Source organism: Monodon monoceros, unplaced genomic scaffold, assembly GCF_005190385.1.
Source record: "Monodon monoceros isolate NGI ecotype Baffin Bay Population unplaced genomic scaffold, NGI_Narwhal_1 Super_Scaffold_16, whole genome shotgun sequence".
Lineage (NCBI taxonomy): Eukaryota > Metazoa > Chordata > Mammalia > Artiodactyla > Monodontidae > Monodon > Monodon monoceros.
The window spans coordinates 19,686,065-19,712,351 of record NW_021703772.1 but is presented as its reverse complement, the minus strand read 5'-3'; the positions used below and the strand labels follow the sequence as shown (position 1 = coordinate 19,712,351).

The window sequence follows — 26,287 nt, the reverse complement described above, 5'->3', positions numbered from 1 at the left end:
AGGTGTAATAAGACAGTCACAAAAGGACAAATATTGTATGAATCCACTTACATGAGGTACTTGAGTAGTCAGATTCACAGAGACAGAAAGTAGAATGGTGGTTAGCAGGGACTGGGGAGTTATTATTTAATGGGTGCAGAGTTTTTTGTTTTACAAGATGAAAAGCCTTCTGGAGGTGGATGGTGGTGATTGTTGTACAATGAAATGGATGTATTTAATCCACTGACTGTGCACTCAAAAATGGTTAAGATGGTAATTTTTATGTTATGTGTATTTTACCATAATTTTTGAAATGAATTAGAGCAAAAAAAAAAAAAAATCCCAGGGCCTCAGTTTCCTCTGCTGGGAAAGAGCAGGATTTGACTGGATGGCCTCCAGTCCTCTCACTCCTATGGCTCTGTGCCTACTGCGTCTCCACCTGCCTTCCAGAAGCCCTGGCACTCAGCAGAAAGGAACCTTGCAGCCCCAGCATGAGAACAGTCCTGGCACAAGGCAGGCGTTCAGGAGGTGTTTGTTGGTAGGATGGATGGCAGATAGATGGATGGATAGACCTGCCCCTAAATCCCAGGCCCGCTGGCAAATGGAGAAGCTAGCTCATGGCTGGCACTGTTTAGAAGAAGAAATCCAGGAGAAGCCCACTTGACAATATCGGTTATTTACATCAGCGGCAAGTACTGAGGGTATCGGGGAGGAAGCAGGCCCAGGAATCCGAAACCCCAGTCTTGATCCCAGCCCTTGCCACCGCTGCACGGCTGTGAATCAGTCACCTGGCCTTTCTGAGCCCCACTCTGCTCCTCTCCCCAGGAAGGGTTCACACCTGTCCAGACCTCCACACAAGTCACTGTGGGCTCGGGTTGGCCCGGTGTCAGGGTAAGGGTTCTGAAAACTGCAGCTGCTGTGCAAGCCAGTCACGTTTGTCATTATTATGGTTACGAGTGTGGACCATGCTGAAGTCCCAGTGCCCCCTTCAAATAGCTCTGTGGCCTTAGGCCTCATCTGTGTTCCTCATCTGAGACATTGGGATCATCACAGCACCTCCCTCACTGCATTAATGTGAAGGATAAATGAGTTTATTTTTGTACAGCTTTCACAGCAAAGGTCTGCAAAGAAAGTTCCATACAAGGGTTAACTTTTCGCTATTGCTCTGATTACTATTATAGGTGAAACCAACCTGGCGTTCCCATCCCCCATCCCCCTCCCCCACCGCAGACTCTCCACCCCACCTGCGACTCAATGGGTTTCGTTCCACAGGACATTTCAAGCATCTGCCGCGGGCCTGGCCTGCGGACGAGAAGCAGTGCCCACACGGCTCTCCCCCCACCCCCAGGTCTCCTGGGTGCCAGGCCGTGCGTGCAGAAGGGCTCATATCTGGCCCACCTGGGTGGCCACTCCACTTGGCCATCACCCTTGGGAAATTCCGTTTGACTCTTATTTGTCAGAAGTTGAGAAAAGCTGCTTCAGCACTTTCCAAGGATCAGGAGTGTCCACGGCAAACACACCCTCACCCCTCTCCATCTTGCCCCCGCCGGTGGACCCCACAGCAGGGAGGTGACCCTAGGAGCCTTCTACCCAAGGCCTTGGGCAACATCTGTTAAGTAAGACGAAAACATGGGTTGAAGATTAAGCCACTCTGCCCTGGCTGGCAGGGCACAGAGGCTGGCAGAAATCCTAGGCCCAGGGATGAGTGGTCCCAATCCCAGGGGGGTAGGACTGAAGTAAGATGGGTGAGAAGGCCAGAGGGAGAGCTGGGGGCATGGAGAAAACTTGACAAACACACAGACACACAGTGTGAAGCAAGAGGGAAGGGGCGGGGAGGCCAGAGACCAGCCCTACAGAGGCTGAAGGCAGGCAGCAAAGGGAAAAGGAAGGAAAAATAAAACCCGCCCTTTCCTCCCCCTTGTGAACCTGCTCAAAGCACTCGCCTGCCTGCCTGCCTGCCTGCCGTGAGGAAACAGGTGCTGAGTGCTCTCTGGGGGAAGCCAAACTTTCTCCCGGCTTCCCCTGGGCCACTTTCCCTCCCCGGGGACAGCAGCAGAGTTTCCAGCTGGAGGCTGGCCCCCCTAATAGGCCCCCACGGCCCACCAGTAAGGGATAGAGGACAGCTGTCCTATTTATTGAGCACCTAATCTGTGCCGCGCATCTGGCTGAATGCCTTTCTTCCAGCCACTCCATAAACATGCATTGAGCACCTACTATGTGCCACACAGTGGGGATACAGCAATGAACACAAAGGACAGAAGTCCCTTGTCATCACAGAGTTCACATGCTAAACATGGGGGGAGTCTTTTAAACAAGATAAGCAAGTAAGATGGTGACACATGATGAGGGGCAAAGAAAGCAGGGAAGGGAGAGAGGGTTGCTGGGGGAAGGGAAATCTGACACTTGAGTAAAGACCTCAAGGAGGGAAAGAGTCTGGCAAGTACCTGCAGGAAAAGCTTTGCAAGTGCAAAGGCCCTGAGGCAGCATCTTCCTGGTATGTTCAAGGACCAGCAAGAAGGCCAGGTAGTTGAGGCAGAGTGAGTGAACGAGGCAGTCTCTGAAGATGAGGTCAGAGAGGAAATCTGTCTATTGTGCAGGGTTGTGTAGACCCATGGAAGAACCCGGGCCTTTACTCCAAGTGGTGGGCAGCCACTGGAGGATTCTGAATACAGATTAATTCAATGAGTTAATTTGCTCCTTTCATTTTCCTCACAGCCTTATAAGGTAGGTACTATTACTAACTCCCAACCCGCAGAGGGGAAACTGAGGTCCAGAGAGGTTAAGCAATGTGTCCACAGCCACAGACTCGGGGCCTGGGGAGCCGGGATCCAGAGGGAGGTAGTGGAACTCCCTCGCTCTTTGACCACTGCTTGGGAGGGGTCAGGTCCTGACTCAGGTGGGGAAACCTCTGGTGTCACAAGCACTCCACCACCAGATGTCTGATTCAACCTCTGCGAAGATCAGAGGCCCCCTGCCCAGATGGGGCACGTCACAGAGATGGGAAGCTTCCACAGCCTGGCTCAGGCAGGAGTCCCTTCTGGTATCTGACTGCAATCCCTCCAGCCACAATGCCAACCTATTCCCTTCTGTTCCAACCCCTGACCCTTCCTCGCCTAAACAAAGTTCACAAGACTCCCAGGGGTCAGGCGTCTGGCTTATGCCTGGAGAGGCCTAAATCCCAGAGACCCCCAGACATACTAGACCAGCCAAGGACGTTCTGTTCTCAGCAGTGAAGTGGAAGTTGGGTTGAAATGATGAGACGTAGGCTCGCCACCCCACCCCTCCCCGCCCGCCCCCGACGGTGTCCCTCCACAGTCCCAGAGGGATTTCTCCCTGGCAGTTCCAAACCAGGCCTGCACTCTGGCCTCATCCCCACAGCACCCCACTCCCACCCCCTGCTGTTGTCAGATGACCTTCAACTGAGCTCTGCGCGAATAATACTCCACATCTGGAGCGGCACAGCCAGGCAGTGCCGAGGCCCAGAAGGGTTTGAGCCCAGTGAGATTAGGAAAGAGAAGCCGATGCAAGGAAGGCAAAGAGCTAAGCAGAGCCTGGGCTGGGAGGGCAGAGAGCAGGGACACTGTTCTGGGTCCAAAGACAGCTAAGAGTCACAAGCACTTTTGCATACTTTTTTTTGCATACTTTATTTCATTCCATCGATGACCCTGAACGGTGGCGGGGAGGGGCGGGGGCAGGGATATGTGTCAGCACAGAGAAAGCCTTTGGAGCATCCAGTGCAACCCCTCTCTTTGACGGAGAGGGAAACTGAGGTTCAGAAAGAGGGCAGGGACTGGCCCATTGTCATGCGGCAAACGGGTGTTGGAGGAGAAAAGGCCAGGAGACCTGAGCGAGATTCCAGTATCCAAGCTGGATACCGCACGGGTGTGCAGATGCCTCCAACTGCCTGGGTCCTGTGGCACCCGTGCCGCCTCCCCCGGACTCCCACCCACATCAGTGTCACCACAGGCACCTCCACACCAGCCAGTCGGATGGTGCCCACAGGGGCCCTCCGTGACGCACCCCACGCGCAAACGCCCACACAGGCACCTGCACGCAGGCAGGCGCTTCCCTCTCCAGGCTCCAGGGCCCCGCCTGCCTCCTGCGCTGGGCTGGGGAGCAAGAGAGACCTCTGAAGGGAAGGAAGGCAGGGAGAGGGCAGGGAGGGACAAATTCCAAATCAGCCCAGCTGGGATGGGTCTGGAGCAGGCCTCTCTCCACAGCCCACAACACACAGAAGTCCTGCCCCATCCATGCTTTTCCGGAAACCTGACTGGGGGAGAGGGAAGAGCGGGGGACGCGGAGAGAAGGCAGAAAAGCAGAGTCAGCGAAGGAGACTGGAGGTGGAACAGGCCACCTGAATGTGAGCAACTGCCCAGGTGTCTGGACTCTTGTGGGTCACGCCATCCTTCCCCCTGCCTCCAGCCAAAGGGTACCTGACCAGGGACCAGGCGGGTGGAAGGAGATGCCATTCCCTGGTTCTGTAAGCCCCAGGACAACAGGCACCTGGCCAGGCCTAGAAACAGGCGAGATGTCCTTTTATGGGTTTTTCCAAGGACTTAAGTCTCAAGATTGAAATAGGAGGCCCCGCATCTCATGAAGTCATGAAAGGACCTCATGACTCACTTCCTCCCAGTTCAGCTTCGGCCTCGGGACATGGCCCCTTCCTCATCATTACCTAATGGCCCAGCACCCATGGGGGCTACCAGCATACTTGGGTCTCAAGCAAGCTGCAGCGGGAGCTGAGGAAAGAGGGGAGAGGCGGGGCTGGCAGGAATGGACTGTCACTCACCACCAGTTCATGGCTGGATGGAGGAATGCAGGGAGCAGCCACCTGTGGGAGGAACAGAGAAAGGGCAAGGTTAGCATCTTCATCCCCATAGAAAACCAAGGCCTCCTGAGATCATTCCGCTCCCCGCCACCCCGTGCTGGACACCCCTTCCTTCAGTTCACAAACACCGACACTCTCCAGCGGGAGGACTATGGAGCAACACGGAAAGCTGCTTCGGCAATAACACTCAGGGGGTGGGGGCAGCGGCAGAAGGCAAAAGTGAAATGCAAGTCCCATTTTTTAAACTCCGTAAAAAAATATACGGAAAAACTGGAGGTCAAAGCACCAGGGTTAAGGTAATAAGAATAAATTTTTTTTTCTTTGCTCTATGTTCTAAATTTTCTACAATATGGTAAGATTTGTTTTAATTTTTTCAAAAACCGTGTTTAAGACCTCCAGAAAAGGAAGAGTCACCTCCTCCATTCTCCCAAATGCCAAGGTACCTCACCCAAAGGTCACAGCTGCAGACAACTGGCAGAGTTTCCCAGACCGTGCAGGGAAACAGGCTGGGGAAGGGCCCGTCGACTCTTCCGAAGGCGGCCACATCGCTAACAGATGTGGAAGGCCTTGAAGAGTGCAAGCCCCCTCGGCGGGTGAGCTATGACTGTCATCAGCCTTGGCTTCTTCTCTAATGGGGGAGGGGGTGGCCATGTGGCCTCAAGATGGAGGGAGAGGGCAGGGAGGGGGCTGGTCTGCTCCCTACCCTGAGATAACACTCCCTCCCCAGGGGCCGGGCAGCCAAACCACTACCCTGACAATTAGCAGGGGCCTTTATCAGAGACTCAATGTGTTCCTTTCTTCTAGCTGGGACACGTTTTTCTTGGAGCTCATACCTCAACCTTGGCTCCAATTCCTGACCCAAACACCAGGCAGGGGGCCCACAGAGGGGACGGCGGGGGAAGCTCTCCCCCCCGCCACCCCCCGCTCCGGGCATGAGGGTGTCTGGACATAAGCCGTGGATCGCCAAAGAGTGGGGGGCTGCCTCCTCAAACAGTAGGCAACCCGGGCCCTCGCCCCAGCCGACAGCCCGGGCTACAGCTGGCTGTTCACAGAGGCCTCACCCTCAGCTGGGCCCTTCCTTCACCTGACCCTGTTCTAGCATCTGACCAGCCCCAGGGATCACCCCGGCTTGACATACCCGCCTAGAAGGGAACCATACCTGTGGGACAGTGTGCCCCGGGCTCTGGAAGGGGTGGAGAGGCTGGGAGTTAGCATCCCTGGGTTCTTGACCCAGCCACACCGCAGGCTCCCTGCCCACCTCATTCTCCAGCAAAGAAGCCTGAGCTGAACCTCAGTACCTATCACCCTGTACTCAGCATTACTCTAGGACTTGGGAGAATCACATATGAAGCCAAAAAAAAAAAAAAAAAAAAGGAAGGAACAATATCTAACATATATAATGCATACTGAATGTGCACAGGTATTATTATCAATGCCTTACCCATGTTAACTCATGTGATCCTTTCAACAACCCAATAAGGTAGGTACTATTATACCTCCGTTTGAGGTACAGGGGGCACAGAGAAGTTAAACAACTTGTCCAAGGTCACACAGCTGATCAGTGGCCAAGGGTGGGGTGGAGGATGCCAGAAGAACAGGCCAGAAGGGCAGGAAAGTCCGGAGGTGGCTGCAGCCTTCAGGGCACCCTGCCCACCCGACAAGGTCTCAGCCACGGGGACACTGCTATCCCCTAGGCACCTTGAGGGCAGGAGTCCCGCATCCAGCAGTGGCCTCCTGCCTGTCTCCCCCTGCCCCCAGCCCCAAATCCCACTCTGAGGCTTGTAGGTTTCAACCTCATGGGGCCAGGCTCCCAGCGTCTCCTGTCCCCACTCCTCCTATCACCCATGGGCCCTCAAGCCGGGGTGGGAGCGGGTCAATCCACAGAGCAGCGCACCCTGATCTGCTCCTTTCCTTGGAGCTAGAGCTGGGATGAGGCTGGGAACCTAAATGTGGGATCAGCTGCAAGAGGAGGGCATGCTGCTGGCTACCGCCACGGCCTCGCAGCCATGGGCCAGCCATGGGCCAGCCATGTCCACCACCACCGTCTCCACCTGCAATCCACGAGAGTGAGTGTCTAGTCTCCATTCGGGACTGGGATTTGGGGAAGTGAGAGAGGGCGTTACGGACACATTTTGAGGCAAGGGCAGGATGGACAGGTGTCCTCTGAGACAAGAGGGAGAGCTGCTACCCCAGCACCACCCCAAGGCAGTGGAAAAAATGGGACCTGAGCCCAGGTCCCTTCCCTGTCCCCGCCGAGGACTGAGATCTGAGGGGCAGCTGAGGACCCCCAGTCCGAGGGCCTGATGCCTGGGTGCCCCTCGTGGCCTGCTGCCCCCCAGTGGCCTCCTCCACCCACCACCCACAGCTGTGCATTCCAGGACAGCTGGCCAGCCAGCCCACTAACTTTGTTGTGTGTTTCAGTGTTTCTTGTCTTTCTTTTTTTTTTTTAAGCAGAGAAATGTTTCCTTAAAAGGCTCTCTCCTTCCCTCCGGCACCCTGGCCCCTGGCCACCCTCTCAGGAGCCTGGAATGTGCCAGGCAGAGCCAGGGCCCCCTGCCACTCTGGCCCGTGCCCTGTGGCCAGCAGTGACCGCTCCTACTGGCCCTGGGGACCCCAGCTAGGAAGCCTCCCCAGGGCTGGCAGTGTAGGATTTCAGGGCTCAGGCCCAGGAAGTCGGCCTCAGGTAAGCCTCCTCCCCGGGTCTCCCTCTACTGCGCATGAGCACCCAGGTCAGCCTTTCCATTCTGAAAACTATAACAGCAATAAAAGTAGCAGCAACATCAAATACTTCCATCGCACTTGCTACAGGGCAGGCCCTGTGCTTTGTACTTGGCGTAAACTAACTCACTCCATTCTCACAACCACCCTGAGCATCTGTTTTATGGATGAGGAGACCAAGGCACAGAGGTTAATCAACTGTCCAGCAGAGAAGGCAGGATGCAAACCCAGCAGTCTGGCTCCAGGCAGAGATATGCTCCTGCCCTCTCTGCTGTGTCAACTCTCCTGTAAACACGAATTTCCACAGAGCCATACACAACGGGAGTGGTAACAGGAAGCTTATGGGATGTGCCTATGTGTCTGTTACTGTCCTAAGCCCTTTCCCTGGACTCATTTGATCCTAATAGAAAGTGTATGGGTTGGGACTTCCCTGGTGGTCCAGTGGTTAAGACTCCACACTCCCAATGCAGGGGGCCCGGGTTCGATCCCTGGTCGGGGAACTAGATCCCACATGCCGCAACTAAAAGATCCCGCATGCGGCAACGAAGGTCCCGCGTGCTGCAACTAAGACCCGGCACAGCCAAATAAATAAATATATACTTTTTAAATGTATGGGTTATACATTTGGGTTATTATCTCCATTTCACAGAGGAAGAAACGAAGGCATAGAAAGGGTAACAACTTGCCCAAGGCCACTGCAGCAGAACAGTGCGGCTCCGCAATTAGAGAGCCGGGGATGCCGGGATGTGAGTGTTAGCAGGCCCGATCGAGGCCAATGCCTGGCATTCATCAGCCCCCCACCACTAATATTTTCTCAATTTCAAAGGTCCCCAGGCACAGTGCCAACAACAGGGCACAGCCTCGGAGACTCCCCCAGGACAGGAGAGTCTAAAGCACCAGTCAGCAGGCAGCCCAAGCAAAGAGCTCTCTGCACAGCCTGGCCCCTGCCCTTCTCCCCACCATCATTCTGTGCCCATCCCCCTCGTCCAGGACCCAAAGCCACACGCAAGGGGTAGGTTCCTCTCAGTCCTTGGGACACACCTGGCTCTGTTCTTCCCCAGGGGCTCTGTTTATACTGTTCCCTCTGCCTGGATGTTCTTAGCCCAGCTCTCTGCATAGCTGGGTCCTTCCTCTCCTTCTGGCTTTGGCTTAAATGCCACCACCCCAGAGAGAGGCCCTCTCTGACTCCCTTAAGTTACACACACACACACACACACACACACAGAGATTACACAGAGATATTCTCTCTCCTGAACTCCTATGTCTTCCTTCACAGACCTAATTACAATTTGTAATAATAGATGTGTTTATTTTCTTGTCTATAATCTGTTTCCCCCTCTAGAAATCAAATGCCATGAGGGCAGGGAGCATGTCTTGTTCATCACGCTGGTCCCAGCACACAGTAGGTACACACAAAAGATTTGTGGAAAGATGAAAGAAACTCAAGTTCTGAGGAAAGGAAGCACCTGTCACCACCAGTGGTAAAATCATTGCCATTTGTTAAGCACCTACTATGAGCAGGGGAGTTAATCCTACCATATGCCTATGTCTCTGAGACCCTCCAACACTGCAGAGTCAGTAATATTGCTCCCATTTTACAGATGAAGAAATGGAGGCTCGAAGAGGTCATAACACTTATCCAGGGTCAATCAGCTGGCAAGGGGAGAGCTGTAGGTGAAAACCCAACCCGCCTCCCACTGCCCCCATCACCTCACTACCTGACGAGTGGCAGGGCCTGGTCCCCAACTGGGTGACACTCCCACCCTCCAGTCTCAGGATTGGTTACATGAAATCCCAGCCCTCCAGAGAGGCTTCCCACACCCACATCCACCTGGCCCCCAGGACCGGAGGACAGCCTTGGTCTCAGCCTAAACTAGAACCACTTGAGCCTCTGAATCGAGCATTTCATATAATCCTGAGCAAAAAAGGGTTTTTCCCCCTATATCTTGCTAGTCCCTTTTTTTTAATGCACATAAAAATAAAATGCACATAACATAAAATTTACCATTTTAACCATTTCTAAGTGTAACTCAGTGGCACTGAGTACTCTAACAATACTGTACAATCATCTCCACTATCCATTTCCAGAACATTTTAATTATCCCAAACAGAAACCCGACACCCATTAGACAATAATTCCCCTGTCTCCCCTAATAACCTCTAATCTACTTTCTGTCTCTATGAATATGCCTATTCTAGGTATCTCATACAAAAGGAATCATACAATATTTGCCTTTTTGTCTCTGGCTTTTTTCGCTAAGTGTTATGAGCTGAACTGTATACCCCAGAATCCTTGTGCTGACGTCCTAACCCCCAACACCTCAGAACACGACTGGATACAACACTTGGGTGTTTCCAGAGACGTTCTTGCTGACACCTGCTACACGTCCCTGTCCCAACAACTGCAGGCACCCACCTCGAATGACACCAGAAGATACGTGGCAAGGAAGGAAACTGGGGTTTGCAGAGGACCCACTCTTGGCCACTGAGCTGGCTGCTTTATATATGTTATTTTATTTAATCTTGTTGACAAGTTTTTGAGGTAAATAGGCTCAGAGAATTTAAGCAACTTGCCCAAAGCCGAACAGCTAGAAGTAGTAGTATTGGCAGAAGTATAAACGGTAGTTGCCAGTTTTCACTGTGTACCTGGCACGGTTCTAAGCCCTTGTGTGCGTTATGACCCTTCATGACCCCCCTGAGGTAGGTTATTAGCATCCTCATCTTACAGGATCTCAGGCAGCCCTTCAACAATCCTGTGAGATCCAAGATGGCACATCTATCAAGTGACGGTGCCAGGACTGATACCTGAATCAGCCTGACTCCAATACCTGCTCTTCCCAGCACGCCACACTGTCCCCACGGCCAGATGAGGCCCCCACTTGTGAGAGCACAGAGAGAGCTCGGGGGGCCCAGGCAGGCTCCACGGAGGAGGCGTACCCGAGCCAGTCCTCGAGGACGCATTGCTTCTGTTTGTCTACTGTGTGTCTCACCGACTCCCCCGCAAGCCCCATGAGGGCAGGAAGCACATGGGTCATTTGCATCGAGAAGCTCTGGGGCTCTGCTCAGAGCCTGGAGCTCACTAGGTCCATGGATAAGGTTTTGAAGGTGGAGATGGGAAAAGGGCTTTTCAGGTGGAAATAACCACACAAACAAGGCATGGAGGTGGGAAGGCTTTCCATGTCAAAAGAATCCCCTTTGGCTGGGACACAGAGTGGGGGAAGGGAAGAGACAGCACCGAGGGGCACGTGTTAGGAGATGAGGGAGGCAGACTGGCCAAAAAGTCTCTTTCCAGGCTGGACGATGGGCAACTCTGAATGCCCAGCAGAGGAGTTAAGACTTTTAGCTGCCAGCACTGGGGAGCCACTGAAGGTGCCTGAGTAGGAGAGGGACCAGGGGGAGGTGAAGGGTAGGGAGCTTAAGGCAAGCAGGAAATGTGCAGTAACACTAATAGTAATGGGGGAAGAAGCAAGGGGGGAAGAGCCCCAAAGCCTAGAGACAAGGGGCCATCAGGCACCCTGAAACCTACAGGTCCTCATCCCCACCTCATTTGAACCGACGCTCCCTCCAACCTCTACTTCTCTCCCCCACCCAAAACATGGGAGGGCACCAGTCCCCTTCCTGCCCTTCACAGAGCCAGGGATCCTGCCCTCAGCTCTGTCTGCTGCTCGCCCTCTGGGACCCACTTGAGGAACCCGTAACCAGGACGCAGCCATCCTCTGAGCCCTGGCCACTCAGGAGACACCAGAGGGGTCAAGAATGATGGAGACAATGATCCCAGGGGGATCCAGCCCGCATGCCGCATGACTGAGGACACAGCCAGATGACTCCCCGTCTGTGGACAGCCCAGCACCTCAGAGGTCACATTATGAGTCCAGTGGGCTCCATCAAGAAACACCCAGTCGGCCCCCGCCAGCGAGGCAACGGCAGGCTGGGAGGCCCAGCCTAGTGGAGCAGGGCGTGGCTTGGAAGCCAGGGTGAGCAGTGCACCCCTCCAGGACCCGAGGGTGCTCACGGTCAGGCAGCTACGAAATGCCCTGGCCATGGGGGTGGGGGGCGGGGACTGGGCCAGTACAAGGCCCGGGGTGAAAGGGGCAGAGCCCCAGCATGGCTTGAAGACACTGGCCTCCCAGGCTGAGCCTCAAGCCCTGGGCAGGGGGGTCCCGGGGAGGAAGGGGCCACTGCCCTGGCTCTATCTCCTCCCCAGGCCTGCGCCCTCCCCTCCAGGCCACCCATCCTCACCAGAGCTTGGTGCCGACCTGCTCGGCTGTTTCCTTCCCTTATATAGAGTTCTGCTCGGGACCGGGAAAGGAACTGCGTCAAGTTCCTGGAGGCAAGAAGGGGCCTGTTCCCAGGGACACCTTGAGCTGAGGGGCGGGGAGCCATGCCCCAGCCCAGAGTCCCCTCCGGGGCCAGGGAGCCGGCCAGGGGCAAGGAGGGGGCCTGGCCCTTTCCCCAAAGCCAGCAGTCTCTGACTCAGAACCCAAGCAGACAAGACACAGGGACGACCCAGACAGCCGACGCTGGTCACTGCCCCCAGAGCCCCAGTCCCACCCCCTCCCCCAAATCCTCCTCCACCAGACTCCTCTTGGACCCACTGGCCCAGTCAACCCGCCCCCGCAGCTCCAGCAGCTCTCCGGTAGCCCAGCCCTCCGTCTCATCTCGGGAGCCTTTCCTCAGGCCCCACTCACTGGCCGCCCAGCTTCTGCCGGCCTCCAGGCCCTGTAACACACTCAAGATGAGGCTCTCCAGAGACAGAAGTTTCTAGCCACACACACACACAGCGGCCCAGACCTGCACAGCCCAACGCCATCCAAGGGGAAGGCTGGGTGTGCCCGAGCCTCTTGAGCCCACTGGACTGTGATATTTCAGAGCAGATATTTCCCAAGAAGGTCCTGGCAGCAGCAAAGCAGGTGGGGCAGGCCTAGCAGCAGGCCCTGCCCTCTGCAGCCGGTCCCCTTCAGAGCTTACCCGAAGGATGGCATAAGATAGCGCCCAGATCGCCGGATGCCTAGCTGGTGGCAGAACAGCTTTTCTGAAGATCTGCCCGCCCTGGAACCCAAGCTGGGGCCCCAAGGGCCCAGCTCAGGGGCCACACTGGCCCACACCCAAAGTCAGTGACCCTGGGAGGGCTGAGGTTCCACGCCAGGCCAGACTTCTCACGAGCAGAAAATCAGAGATGAGTCCAGCAAACGGGTACCAAGTGCCTCCTATGCGCCAGGCCCTGGGAGCACAGGAGGGGAGCCAGGGGTCGGCAGTGACAAGCGTGGGGCATGCGGGGCCACAGGCACAGCTGGGCCCAGGGCTTGACGCTGGTCAGCATCCTGCACTCACAGCCCTGCCCCCACTCCGCCTCCTCCTGGGCTCCCTCGTGGCTACTGACAGCCACCCAACTTCCGGGCCACCAAAGGTTGTTCAGCCCGAACCTAAGGGCTGGCTGCACTCCTCCTACACCGCCCCCCAACCAAGCCTGGTCAACTCCTCCACCCAAATATCTCTCCAAGCCACCCCCTCACCCCTAGTCTCTTTAATCATGGAGATTCTTACAACGGCTTCCTGACACAGGCCTCCCTGCCCTCAGTCCAGTCCTCTAAGCCACTCTCCGCTCGGCAGCCAGAGAACTATTTCTACAAGGCATAGCCGTTAATGCCACTCTTCTGCCTGAAGTCCTTCCATGGCTCCCGGCTCCATGGGATAAAGTCCAGATGCCCTAATATGGTCCTCACGGCCCTTCGAGACCTGGCTGTGTCTCTCTCTCCAGTCCCATTCCTCACCTCTCTGCCTCGAAGCCCGTGCTCCAGCCAGAGAACGCCACTGTCAAGTCTGTTTGGGTTTTTTCCATATGGTACACTGTGAGGTAGGGGTTACCAGCCCACTTTACAGATGGGGAAACGAGGTTCTGAGAGGTAATGTGCTTAGCCTGAGGTCATACAACCAGTAGGTAATGGAACCAGAGTTCCAACCTGGTGGCACCCCAAGCCTCAGCTCTGCCCAGGACCATAGCACCTTGCCCAGTCGGGGGTCAAAGGTAGAGATTCATGGGGGGCATAGCCTCTGAGGTGGGTGGGCCGGGGAGATGTGTGGGCCAGGGGTGGGGGTGGGGGATGGCAGAAGAAGAGACCAAAGTGAAAAGAGGCTCTGAGCTGGGGTCAGGAGCAGAGGAGTGAGGTTACCGAGAGCAGTACAAGGGGATATAAGAAGACTGAGGAGAAATCAGCCACCACTGAGGGACCCAACCTGGAGGACTAAGAGGAAGCAGAGCCTCTGTTATATAAGTGGAGGCACTGAACAGGGAGTTGGAAATGCAGACTTCAAGGTTACCCTCTAAGATCTAAAGAGCAGGGAAAACCCCAGCCCTTCCTCCCTGCCTGGAGAAGGGCCATTTGTTCTAAAGCAGGTGGGTTGGATGACACGGCCTCCAGCAGAGAAAACATCGCTTCTAGGAAGCTCCTAGAAGAATCTGGTGAAGGAAAGGGCTGCGGTCTGTGGTCAAGGTTCTAGTGGAACTGGGGACAGAGGGGAGGTGATGGGCACAGAAGCAAGACCAAGCATTCCTTCAACAACAGTGACTGAGGGCCCTTTGGTGCCACTTTCCCAGCTATGGAGACAGAGAGGAGTAAGAGTGGCCTGGTCCAGGAGGGGAACCTGTGGCCCAGTGGAGGAGACAGGCATGTAAACAGAGAATTATAAAGAGCTCAGTAACTGCTATAACGGAGGTATGAAGAGGGCTATTACTTCACTGGGATTCAAGTCCATCTGTTTTTCCAGAAATTACACCCAGAGGGAGACTGCCCCATCCTCTCACTCCCCATGAGGGTTTCTGACCTTAGATGAAAACTTTAAGTTTAAAAGCCTTTGACCCTAAGCTGTGCTAAAACAGTAAGGCAGGAAGGATGCATGGGAAACAAATTTAAGAGCAAGGGGGAAACCCAAGAAGCCAGAGGGTTCTGGAACTGCCAAGGAGCACATCAGGGGCCCTGGTGGAGGAGGCTGGGGCAGGGGGGTGGAGGAGAAGACGGGCTGAGCGAGGCCCCAGACGGAGAATTCCAGGGCTAGGGGCCACCCTCAAACCCACACAGACATCAGAGGTTCCTCTTGCTTTCTTAAACTCGGCCATAGTCAGCTCTCAGGGAGGGCAATGGCCTGCAGCTCTCTCTCCCTTCCACATCTGCAAGAGGCCTTGCAAACCACAGGTGTTCACGGCTCTGTTTCCTAATCTCAAAGATACCATTGATTGTCTGGGGCACCATCAACTGGACAAGAGCTTTTGAGGAGGAAATGCTACCCGAAATGTATTGTACACTTCAACCGTAAGATGCATTCCAAGTTCAGAAATATTAAATGGGGGGAGGCGGGAAGAAGACACCTTGGATTTGAAGAAATTCCCTAAAGTTTTTTTGGTTCTTCAGCCTCCCTATGCTGCCTGCATCACTGCCCTATGCCGATGCTATCAGGAAGGCCTTCCTGATGCCTACCTACCTCCTTTTTTAAAGATTTAAGGCTTGCCAAAAGAAAAGCAAACAGGAGAAAACTTCTGTATTCTCAAAGTCCATATGTGCTCTTGAGTTCCCTAGACCCCTAAAGGTCATTTTGTCTCATCACCTGACTCCAAACCGCTCTGAACCTATAACCCAAACGTGGTAACTGGGAGCAGGTTCAATTCTGATAGATCAAAACACCTTCTGCTTGTGGACCCTCATTTCCAAATTCCTGAACACACTGAGGGATCATGAGTTTCCAACCAAAAGACAAGAGATAGGATTAGAAAAGCCCTGGACTAGGTTAGGCCTGGGCTCAAATACCCATTTGCCATAGATCGGCTATTGAGACCTTATTGAACCTCCCCGAGTCTCAGTTTCCTCATCTGTAAACTGGGGATAATGAGACCTACTTTGCAGAGTGGTTGGGAGGACAAAATAAAGTTGACTGAGATGACATGCGTAAAAATGTCTGGAACATAGCACATGCTTGGGAAACGTTAGCTCCCTTCTATTTGAGCCGGATGCAGTTCTTGCACCTCTCCATGCCTCAGCACCTTCGTTTACAGGGTCGCAACCTGTACGGGGCATACTATGTGCATTTGATGTGTCTCAACTCATGTAATCCTCACTTGAACGCTGTGAGGTAGGTTCTGTTCATATGCCCACTTTACAGAGGAAAAAACTGAGGAACAATAACAGAATGAGAGGAAGGTCCTGTCTGCCTTAAGTCAGAGCTCGGAGCAGTATAATACAATGCAAAAGATTCCCATCAAAGCAATTCACCTTTTTTTCTTTGGAGCTTTTGACTCTTATGTGGCCTAAGCTTCAATTATCTGAAAATTCACTCATGTAGAAAACTCCTGGGCTACAGATGGCAGCGACAGGAGGAGTTAGTGTGACTGTTCGGCACAATTAGCGCCTGTCAAGGGCTGGTGTTCTGGAACCCCATCTGTTCTGATGGACTGCACCAGGAGCCCCAGGAACAGGAGGTCCCCAGGGTAGGGCAGGGCAAGCCCAGCTCCATGGAGCTCCTTTAAATCCATCTATGGCTGAGTTGCAGGAAGCCCCCTCTCGATCCCAATTAGCCAGCCGCAGAGACTTGAAGCCAGGCCAGCACTGAAGGCCAGCGGAGGCCTGGCTGTCACCGGCATTGTTCAGCTCCATCTGACGCATATCCACCCCTCTGCAATGTTTCCTTGTTCCCCGGGAGGCCCTCCAAGATGCACACATCCGAAACCAGGTCTGGAGGGAAGAGGGGGTGGAGGGAGAGGCAACGGAAGACCTGGCTTTATCTGGCTGGGAAAACAGGCAGATTTTAACTGGACAGGAGAGAGAGCTCACATCAGATAGAGGCCCAGTGACCCAGAGACACGGCACACACACAGCTCAGACGCCCCGAGACGCACGCAGAGCGCGTGCGCGCACACACACACCACAGGACCACTGCCAGGTGCAGATGCAAAGTCACTCCCTGGCGCTCCCTCCCCGCCCCGCCCCAAGCAGAGCCGCACAGATGGAACACAGCAGCATGGCCAGCACACCTACTAGCAGGGGCAGTCTGCATGGCCCTGAGCTCCGCTGATTTCAGAAAGCCAGAGGGGGAAATGACCCATGTGGGCAGACAGTGGATAGGGGAGAGCATGAACCAGCAGAGGTGGGGGATGTGAGGTGCCCACAGGAGCCTGACCACCCACTGCAGCCGGACAAGTGACAAATTCCCCTTGGACTCGCCCGGGCCGCCTGAGCCTTGCCCATCCTTCTGCTAGAGCAGGTGAGGGGGTAAGGCACACAGACGGAAGCTGGGTAGGAGGTGGCAGAAACAGGACGGCATGTGCACAAACGATGGGGCAGATCTAACTGGAGGATAAGCATCCTGAAAATTATGGGAAGAAGGCATGGAAGCAGGAATTTTAGAGGTGGAGGTGGTGAGGAGAAGCAAAACAGAGTCTAGGGTTTGTGGGACAACCATTTTATTTGAATACCTACCGTGTACTGTGTACTCCAGACATAGTACCGCATTTAACCCGTTCAACAATATGCACGACAGGCAATACTCCCTTTTTCCAGATGAGGCCACTGAAACTCAACAAGAAAAGTAAGTTGCCCAAGACCACTCGGTTATGAGCAGTTGAGCTGGGACTCAAACCCAGGACAGCCAGAATACAAAATCTATACTCCTTCAGGCAATCCAAGTCACTAGGGCGCTTAGAGGACAAAACAGGGCAGCTATTGGGCCGAGGGGGTGTGGAGGTATAGATGGGGGGAGGGGCTGGGGCTCGACTCCCAACTCCTAAGGAGGGCAGTGGCAGCAAAGCTCAGGCTGCCGCCGTGACTCAGTGGCTTGGCCTCCAGGGAGCATTTCCGGAGCCCCAGGCAGCTCTGTACAGTCTAAGAGCCACCTGCCCGGCAGAGACACTGAGCCATTACTCACAACTGTTACTCACTCCTCTCTGCACGTCCACTGCTGAGCACATCACTCACTCCCACTCCGTCCCCTAAGCATGGCCAAGGGGGAGCTGGCAGATCTGCCCAGTTCCCTCTCTCACTTCACCAGCTCAAATCCTGCCAGCACATCCCCACCTGAGTCACTGGGACAGAGACCCAGAAACTCTGGCCCATTCAACTCTGACAGCTGTTGCCCTCCGCTCTGTTCTAAGAAATGGAGCTGGAGGAGAGGTCACTGAGCAAAGAATCTTCCAGTCCCAGGGCTGGAAGGGACCTCCTCAGCATCTCAGCAGGCTTCCCAGTAGATGCGTAAAGACGCTCCAGGGCCCCCACGTCCATGGTGGACAACTCTTCCAAGAGCCCCAAGAGCAAGAGCCTCCCTGTTCAGAAAGATCCATGGACTTGCAGAACTTCATCACCGATTAGAATGCAAGAACTCTCCTAACTCCACCTTCTCATCTCACAAACGAGGAAACTGAAGCCCAGAGAGGGGAAGTGCTTTTCCCAAGGTCACTCAGTGCCAAAGGGGGACTAGAAACAGGCCACCTAAGCCCTGCTGCCACCAGTCCCTCCAGTTAATCCCCTCCCCCTGCCCCAAGTCAGGGAAGAGCACTGAAGTCTACGCTCACTCTCCCGTGTTGCAAAGCAGATGCTCATTCCACAACACTGGCGGTGGCAGAGCTGAAGGCGAGCTGAAGAGGGAAGAAAGGAGCTGCAGCCAGATGATGGTTAGTATAGAGTAATCACTTTCTAACAGTGAAGGGGCATCAGAAACAGTCTGCCCAGGAAGCAGGGAGATGGACCACAGGCCTTCTGAAGGCCCTGGAGCTAAAAGGCCAGGCCCTCTGGCAAGAGATGATGGAAGGAATTCCTGGGGTCCCAGCTGGGGACTAGGGAGAGTCCTGGCCTCCTCTCTGCTCACCTCTCCTCCCCCACCCCTCGCCCTGGCTCGCCCCTGTCTCCCAGGGCTCCAGCCTGGAATCCAGGCCTGGCTGCTGCCTCCGCTCCCACGCTCAGCTCGGCTCAGCTGGCCACAGCAGAGGCAGCACCATGTGTGGTGTCCGAGGAGGCAGCTCATAAGGCACCGAGGACTTCTTCTATCGCTAGCGCTCTCCCACCCCGCTCTGGGCAGCTGCTCTCATCCCTGCCAAGAAGTCCCTACCCAGCTCTCTCCCTCTGCATCCACAACGGTAATAACAATAGCAGTAATAATAACCAAAGGTCACGCGGTATGTCCAGAAGACACGGTTCTTTCTGGTTCCCACATTTTACAGCTGAATAAACTCAAGCACCGGCAGGTTAGGTAAGTTGCCGGCAGTCACACAGCCTGCGAGAGGTGGGGTCAGGATTCAAACCCAGGCAGCGTGGCTGCAGAGTCTGTGATCGTGACCCCCCGTGCCACACTGCCCTTGTGATAGGACCTCACTCCGGGAAGTTAAAGCTCCTGAAATCTCCGCTCCCTCATCCATGCAGTTGCTGAGCACCTGGCCTCTGCAACGCTCAACATTCCTCTTGGCTACGGATGGGCAGCCCCCGTCCAGACACTAACCAGGCCACTTACAGTCAGGCTGGGCACCCCCTGCCTCCGCACTGACCAGGGGACACCCTTGTTCATGCATTCATTCAACAAATAGTAAGCACCTACTGGGTGCCGGGCAGGTGCTGAAGGACAGCCCCCCAAAGGAGTCCCTTGATTCCTTAGAAATGGGAGCTGCCCGCAGTCTACCCTCATTTCCGCCTGCTGCGGTCGTCCATCCCTTCATGTGTGAAGCCTTGTCAAGGAGGGCTCTCTTCTGTCCTGAAAGATCTTCCAGGAAGGAGATCTCAGTGCATCTCCAGGCTCCTGATCCAGGAGAGGAGGACAGCACGTGGTAAGGAAGCCCAGAGGCGCGAAGTGACTCAGGAGAGGGTTTCCCAGCCCGGGGACTCCAGGAGATTGGACTTGTGGCCTGTCCCCGATCTCCCTGGCTCAGTACAGCCTTCACAGCTACCCAAATCACCTTCCTAAATAAAACCCTCTTTGTGTTTCTCCTACGTGAAGGCCCTCTGCTGCTTCCCTCTCCCAGAAAATCCCCCACAGCCGGACCCCAAGCAACACCTCCAGGCTCCCACAAAGCCAGCCTTTCCCACACAAACCACTTTCTGTGGGCTTGGCCTGTGGCAGACACTGAGCTTCATAAGTAGGCACTTCACAAGTACAATCTCATTTCATCCCACCATAACGCTATAAGATTGCATATTAACCCCATTTTACAGATGCAGACACTGAGGCTCAGCCCAAGGTCATACAGCTAGTAAGCAGCAGAGGTGGGAGGGACACCTAAGCCTGTCCAACTCTGACACAGGCCTGGAGCCATTATTTTATCCATCGTTACATGCGTGCCACTGCGCCTTCGTGCGTGCCTTCCCCTGTGCCTGAAGAAGACTTTGTCCCTTCTCCTTCCTGCCGAACTCCTTCTCAACCTTCAAAACCCATCTCAAATGGCACCTCTTCTCCAAAGTCTTCTCCATTCCACCAGCTCGTGTGCACTCCTTCTTGCTTGATGCCCCCACTGCATGTTGCAGAAACCCTCTGTCTACTCCCCTTTGTTTCCTACTAGACCATGTCTCCTTGGCCTTCCCAGCCCCACACATACCCCTGGCACCTTGCGTGGTAGAGGGTAGATGCCCAAAAAGGCTTTTAAGTGTGCCCAGCTGCACTCAGCCGCTGCCACACAGCCCTGACAGTGGGTGTCCGGGCACTGCCCCAGCCCAAGGAGCTGACCCCCAAGCCCAAGCAGGCATCCAGTGCCCCCTAGTCACAGCCAACACCCTGGGTGGGGGCAACTCCCCGTGCTTCCCCCTTCCTGGCCTGGGGGCCCCTCTCTGCTCTACCAGCTCGGCGTTTCTGGGAGTCTCAGCTGGTGATTAGGGCCCTAATCAGCAGGACTTCCTGCCAGCGATTGCCAGAGGTGGGGGGGCGGGGTGGGGAGGGAAGCAAGGTCAATGCAAGGTGAAGTTCACAGCCTGGGACCGGGGGAGGCTCCGGCAGGGAAATGGACTCACAGATTCTTCCAGCCCAGCGTCTCTCCAGCCCTCCATCCTACAGGTGAGGACATCAGGCCCAGCAAGGGAAGGGATTGGTCCAGAGTCCAGGGACAGAGCAGAAGCCCTGCCCTCCCACTGCCCTAGGCCACAGGGACCCCAGGGCAGAAACCCTCCCTTATGCGTCCCCTGAAGCCCTCTGTCTGCCCCTGGGCAACGCCCCCCTAGCAACAAGCCCCATGCTGAACCCACAGGCTGCTCCGCATAAAGGGTTGTCGAGACCAGTTGACTACTCAGGTCTGGTCAAGGTCAAGGGTCAAAGGTAAGCCCCTCCTCTAGATGGGCAATGGCCTAGCAATGGGGCAGAGGTGAGCAGGGGCTGAGGAAGGGAGGCGAGATAGGGTCGGGCTGAGCTCAGGAACCCTTTGCAGCTGTCGTCACCATCAGCCCAAGCCCATTCTTGCTCCAAAAAAAAAGCTTAATTTTACAGGTGCAACTGGGCGGGCCAGGGGTCCAGAAATGGAGCTCACAGCCCAGCCTGGAGCAACCTCAGCCTTCCCGGGTGGGAACCAGGGCTAGGTGGAGGGTGTAGCTTAGTAGGCCTTGAGGGCTGACCCCTACTAACGAGGAACATCAGGGGCACCAGAAAGCAGAGGACCCCAGAGAGGCCTCAGATGGTGAGGGAGTGTGGCCAGGAGCCTGCCCCTGCCACCACGGGGTCAAAGCTCCCAGCTCTGAGGCATGCAGGAAAGGCTGGGCACGGTTCTCCCCCACCTCCTACCAATAAGGGACTAAACTAAAGTTGCAGCAAGGGGGATGCAGGTTAGGACTTCCCTGGTGGCGCAGTGGTTAAGAATCCACCTGCCAATGCAGGGCACACGGGTTCAGGCCCTGGTCCGGGATGATCCCACATGCCGCGGAGCAATGAAGCCCATGCGCCACAACTACTGAGCCTGCGCTCTGCAGCCAACGAGCCACAACTACTGAGCCTACGAACCACAGCTACTGAAGCCCACGCGCCTAGAGCCTGTGCTCCTCAACAAGAGAAACCACGACAATGAGAAGCCCTAGCACCGCAGCGAAGAGTAGCCCCCGCTTGCCGCAACTAGAGAAAGCCTGCACGCAACAACGAAGACCCAACACAGCCAAAAATAAAAAGAAATTTAAAAGAGGGATGCAGGTTAGACTTCAGAGAGACCTAGAGGGTATAAGACACAGCAACTTGCAGCATTATTTGGGGAATCTCACTTTCAAATATAGTTGCTACCCCTATGGGTATAGTCCATGGTCAAGAGTAGCTTGCCCAGAGGTCAAGAGTGGCCTGCCTGGAGGCCAGGCCACATCCTTGCTGGGCCTGGGAGTCTCTGATTCGGTGACTCTCATCAAGGAATGGATGGGATCCAAGAAGGGGAGCCTGGGCTGGTTTATAATAATGCATCTTGTTTACAGTGATGGCAGCTTTCTCAAGAATTCTCCATAAACACAGCTCCCTGGGCAGAGAAGGCCTCGAGAGGTCCCCTTATCTCCCCACCAGCCCCCAGTCACAGAGAGAGACAGAGTTGGAGGGGGGGAGGACGTCTCTTCTCTGGGCTCTGATGCTAGGACCCCTTGGGGGAAAATGATGCCAACATCTCCTCCACTCTCTGGTCCCGTAAGCCTCCCTATCTTAGGGGTGGAACAACCACAGCAAGACAGAAAAGGGCCAACCCAGAGTTGGGCTCCTGGAAGGACACCACCACCACCACCACCACCAGTAATAATTATAATAATAGCAATAATAATAATTGCTAACATTTATTGAGCACTTACTATGTGCCAGGCACTGTTCAAAGTGTTTTCAGTGAACTAACTCATCTGATCCTCACAGCCACACTATGAGGCAGAAATTATTATTAAAACTGTCAAGGGCATTATGCTAGGTGAAATAAGACAGGGAAAGACAAATACTGTATATCACTTATATGTGGAATCTAAAAAATACAACAAACTAGTGAATATAACAAAAAAAGAAGCAGACTCACAGATAGAGAGAACAAACTAGTGGTTACCAGTGGCAGGGTGGGGGTGGGGGGATATAAGGGTAGGGGAGTGGAAGGTACAAACTATTGGTTGTACAAACTGTTAGGCTACAAGGATGTACTGTACAACACAGGGAATCTAGCCAATATTTTGTAATAACTGTACATGGAACGTAACCTTTAAAAATTGCATTAAAGGATAAAATTTTTAAAAAAATTTTTAAACTGTCTAAAACTCTCACCCGTCTGCCCCTCATTAGTCAGTTGGTTCGTGCTAAGCAGCACTGTGCCAGGCACAGCAAGGATCACCAGGGAGGCAAGTGGCACAGGCATGCCTTCAAGGGGCTTGTAATCCATCTAGAAGACAGGTGAGCACATAGGAAGCTTGCAAGGGCTAGGAAAACTGAGGGGTCCCATATTCTCTGCTGGAGAAGGCCTAGGAAGTCTCCTGGGGGCCCTGACCTAGGCCTGGGACCCTCGCCCCATAATGGCAGAAAGACAGGATTCCACTCGGGCCCTCCCGTAGCCCCTCATGCCCCATCAGCTCCCCAGGACACAGCCCTTCTGGGCCAGTCCCTCTCTGCTTCCTGGAACACCCAGGCCTGAGCTACAGGCTTGCAGCCCTAAAAAGGCAGGGATTAGAGAGCCCAGACTAACCCTGGAGGACGGACTAGGACTGGCAGCGCCAGGGACGGCCTTGGGCCCACCTACCAACCCCCACCCCACAGACACCGACCACCCTCCCTGAGGAAACCGAGGTGTGGACAAGTAGGAAGATGGCCAAGGTCACCAAGCTGGCTAGAGGCAGGCCAGGGACCCAGCTGCACCTCCTGCGGCCCCGCCCCCAACCATGGGAAAGTGTTTCAGGTGATTGGCGAGAAGGAAGGAGGGGAAGGCTGCATGTGACCATGCATAATAGAGGGGGCACCCGAGGGGGGGGTGGCGTGGCCCACAGGACTGGCAGCCCTGCCCCCCGCCACCACCCTCGTTCCAGCTTGCTGGTGCCCACACCTCTGCACGCCTAATAGCTTTGGAAGCCAAGACCGGGGCCATGGGCAGACAGTGCTGGGGACAAAAGTCCCTCCAGCCTCCCCAAATCCCTCCCTCCCTCCCGCAGCACCAACCCATTTCTGATTCGCTTTTTTTCAGAGTCGAGTAACTGGGAGAGCTTTCCTCTGCCCCGCTTCGATACATATCCCTCAACTGGGCCTCGGTTTCCCTTTCTGGGGTGAAAGAGACTCAAGGCCCCAGAAATAAGCCAAGAAGCCGGAGCAGCTGCACCTGAAACCCTTTGCCGGCCACCCCAGCTCCGACCCTGACTTCTCCAGGCTCAAGGGCACACTCAGCATCTCACCTTCCTGCCCCTCCCACTGGGTCCCTGTCAGACCAGAGGAAGAAGCATCCTAACTGAGCAGCTTCATCTGGTCCCAAGGTACTGAAGTTAGACATCAGAAGGGACTTCATCCTCAGCTGAAACCAGGACCCTGCTCCTTCGCTCTCTCCACTAAGGAGAAAAGGGCTCCCAGGGCATCCAGAGAGGAGGGGCTGCAGAGAGAGGCAGGCTGGGACATCCAGTGTGGGTCCAGAGCCCACCCCAGAAGCCCACCTTGACACTCCATCAAGGGAAACTCAAGTTTCCCAGGGTTTGATGCTCAGAAATCTTGAACCCCACCCCTACCCTGCCTCTCCTCTCTGCCCTCAAGCCCCCCCACCCCAACCTTGGAAAACAGGTCTGGAGAGGCCAGTGGCGGGGAGCAGGTGGCCGGCTCCTCCCACACTCCAGAGAGGCACTAGAACTACACCCTTGGCTGGCACCCCCAGCAGTTAGTTACACAAACCACCTCTAGCTGCCCTGACTACCCCGTATTATTTTACAAATTCGGAAACCAAGGCTCAGAGAAGTGCAGCCCCTGTGTTTTTCCCATCTCAGATCTTAGCTCCGCTGCCTACCATTTCCAGGCAGGCTGGGGGGGCCCCTTTTGGGGGGCAAACTGGACAGGGGCTCAAGCTGCCCACCTTCATAGCACACACCCCTCCTTGCCTACTGCCCCCAGTTAGCACCTCAGGGCGGGATGTGGGCTCTAACTGCAGGGGAGCAGGGCTCCCCTACATCCTACACCGTGCCCTGGGCCCACAGGTCTGCTCCAGCCCTTGTGGGGTTAACCAGCCGGGCAAGGCAAGCAGTGGGACAAGAGGAATCGGAAGAAACTCAAAATCCTGGCAGGAAGCAGACCTGGTGGGGCAGTGAGCTATGGGTGTGAGGGCAGAGCGTCAGGCTCTCTGTTCCCCGAACATTGGCAGGGCGCAAAAGGACCCTGAGATGTCCTGCCTGTGCCCACACCCCAGGCCAGAGGCCACTGCCTTCCTGCTCCCTGATCCGGGTGTCAGAGAATTCCCCGACTCTAAGAATCCCAGGACCTCAGCATCCCAAGAGACCTTCAAGGTCATCCCTTCTAACCACATCCCAACTCAGGAATCCTTCCAAGCTGCTGTCCAGTTCTGTCTGAACTCCCCACCCCCAGACGGGAAGCTCACTACCTTAGAAGGCAGCCCTTTCTCCTGCTGACCCGCCAGGCTTGTTAGGAAGCCCTTCGTTAAACCGAGGTGAGCTTCCTTCACCAAACTAAAATCCATTCTGCCCCTTTGCTTCCTACTCTTACTTCAGTAGAAACAGGGCACTGAGAGTTCCCAAACTCCAAAGCTTCAGCCACAGTCCATCGGCAATGAGAAGATGGTCACCAAAGAGTAACCTCCTCTCTGAACTCCTCTGCACCCCACCCTGGCCCCCCTCCAACCTGGCCACCAGCTCCCTGTGTTTACAGTTCTGGGCACCGCAGCCCCCATGGGAGATTCTGAACTGGGGCTTTGAGAGAAGTGAAGGATGAAGCATGGGATGAGGGATCAGGAAGGAGAGCCAGAAGGGTTCAAGGCCAAGGATTTGGAAGCAGAGGTTCCCAGGTTGCCTCCTCCGCCACCCAAGAATTCTCAGCTCAAAGTTCTGGCTCCCAGTCCCATTAGACTGGCTGAGAGACCCTCCTAGGCCCTGGCCCACTGTCTCCACTCCCTGCCCTCTGCGGGCAGCAGAATCAAGGCCAACCCCACGCTGCGATCCCAGCACCGATCCCGTTGAGAGCTGTCCCAGCCAGCTCCCCACTCCAGAGCCAGGTCCAGGTCCTCCCTCCTACTCTCCTAGGCCAGAGGGGTCAGGGCAGAGGGTGCCTTAGCCTTAGCAAGCTTTGAGGTCCTGGGGGAGAGCGAGGGTGGGGGAGACTGGAGTAGCCGCCAGCTGGCAGGGGTGGGAGCAACTTAAGGCCAAGTGTGAGCCACAGTGGTCCCCACCCGACCCAGGCAGCTGCAGGAAGGGGCCCAGCAGAGACGCAAGGAAAAAGCGTACTCCCCCCACACCCTCCCAAACCCCTGGCTTGGCTCTACCACAGGCAAGGAACGCTGGGGCTCCCAGAAGAGAAGCCCTTGTCCCCAAAGGCTCTAGAACCCTCACCTCCAGCTGCCCCTCTAAGCCTCACTCCACGACCGCCTGTTCTGCCCTCCCCAAGCCAGTTCCTCCCCTACCCAGCACCCATCCCGTCCCCTAACCCCATCCCACCCCCCTGCAGGGAGCCCAGCTCGGGAGCACAGCGGGCTTCTCTTGGTCACCCCTCGGTCACCACCCTCCCAGTTTCCTCTTCTAAGACAGTGCCCAACCTAAAAACATCTGGAGAGGCAGTCCTGGCCCTGGTCCTGAACTGAGGGTAGGGGACAGACACTGAGGTTAGCTCTGTATGGGTGCTTGGGCTTGG

The 26,287-nt window shown here is 55.3% G+C and overlaps 1 protein-coding gene across 7 annotated transcripts in view; it reads right to left on the bottom strand.

Moving 5' to 3' along the window:
• Positions 1-26,287, bottom strand: part of TNS1 (tensin 1) — a 196,948-nt gene that overhangs the window by 110,261 nt on the left and 60,400 nt on the right. For 6 of the 7 annotated variants that reach the window (XM_029224920.1, XM_029224924.1, XM_029224926.1 and 3 more), the window contains one exon: positions 4,769-4,810. In XM_029224920.1, the coding sequence (XP_029080753.1) occupies positions 4,769-4,810 (42 nt within the window). Of the gene's footprint in view, positions 1-4,768; positions 4,811-16,989; positions 17,032-26,287 lie in introns of those variants that run through there. The other variant, XM_029224921.1, reaches the window with a different exon arrangement.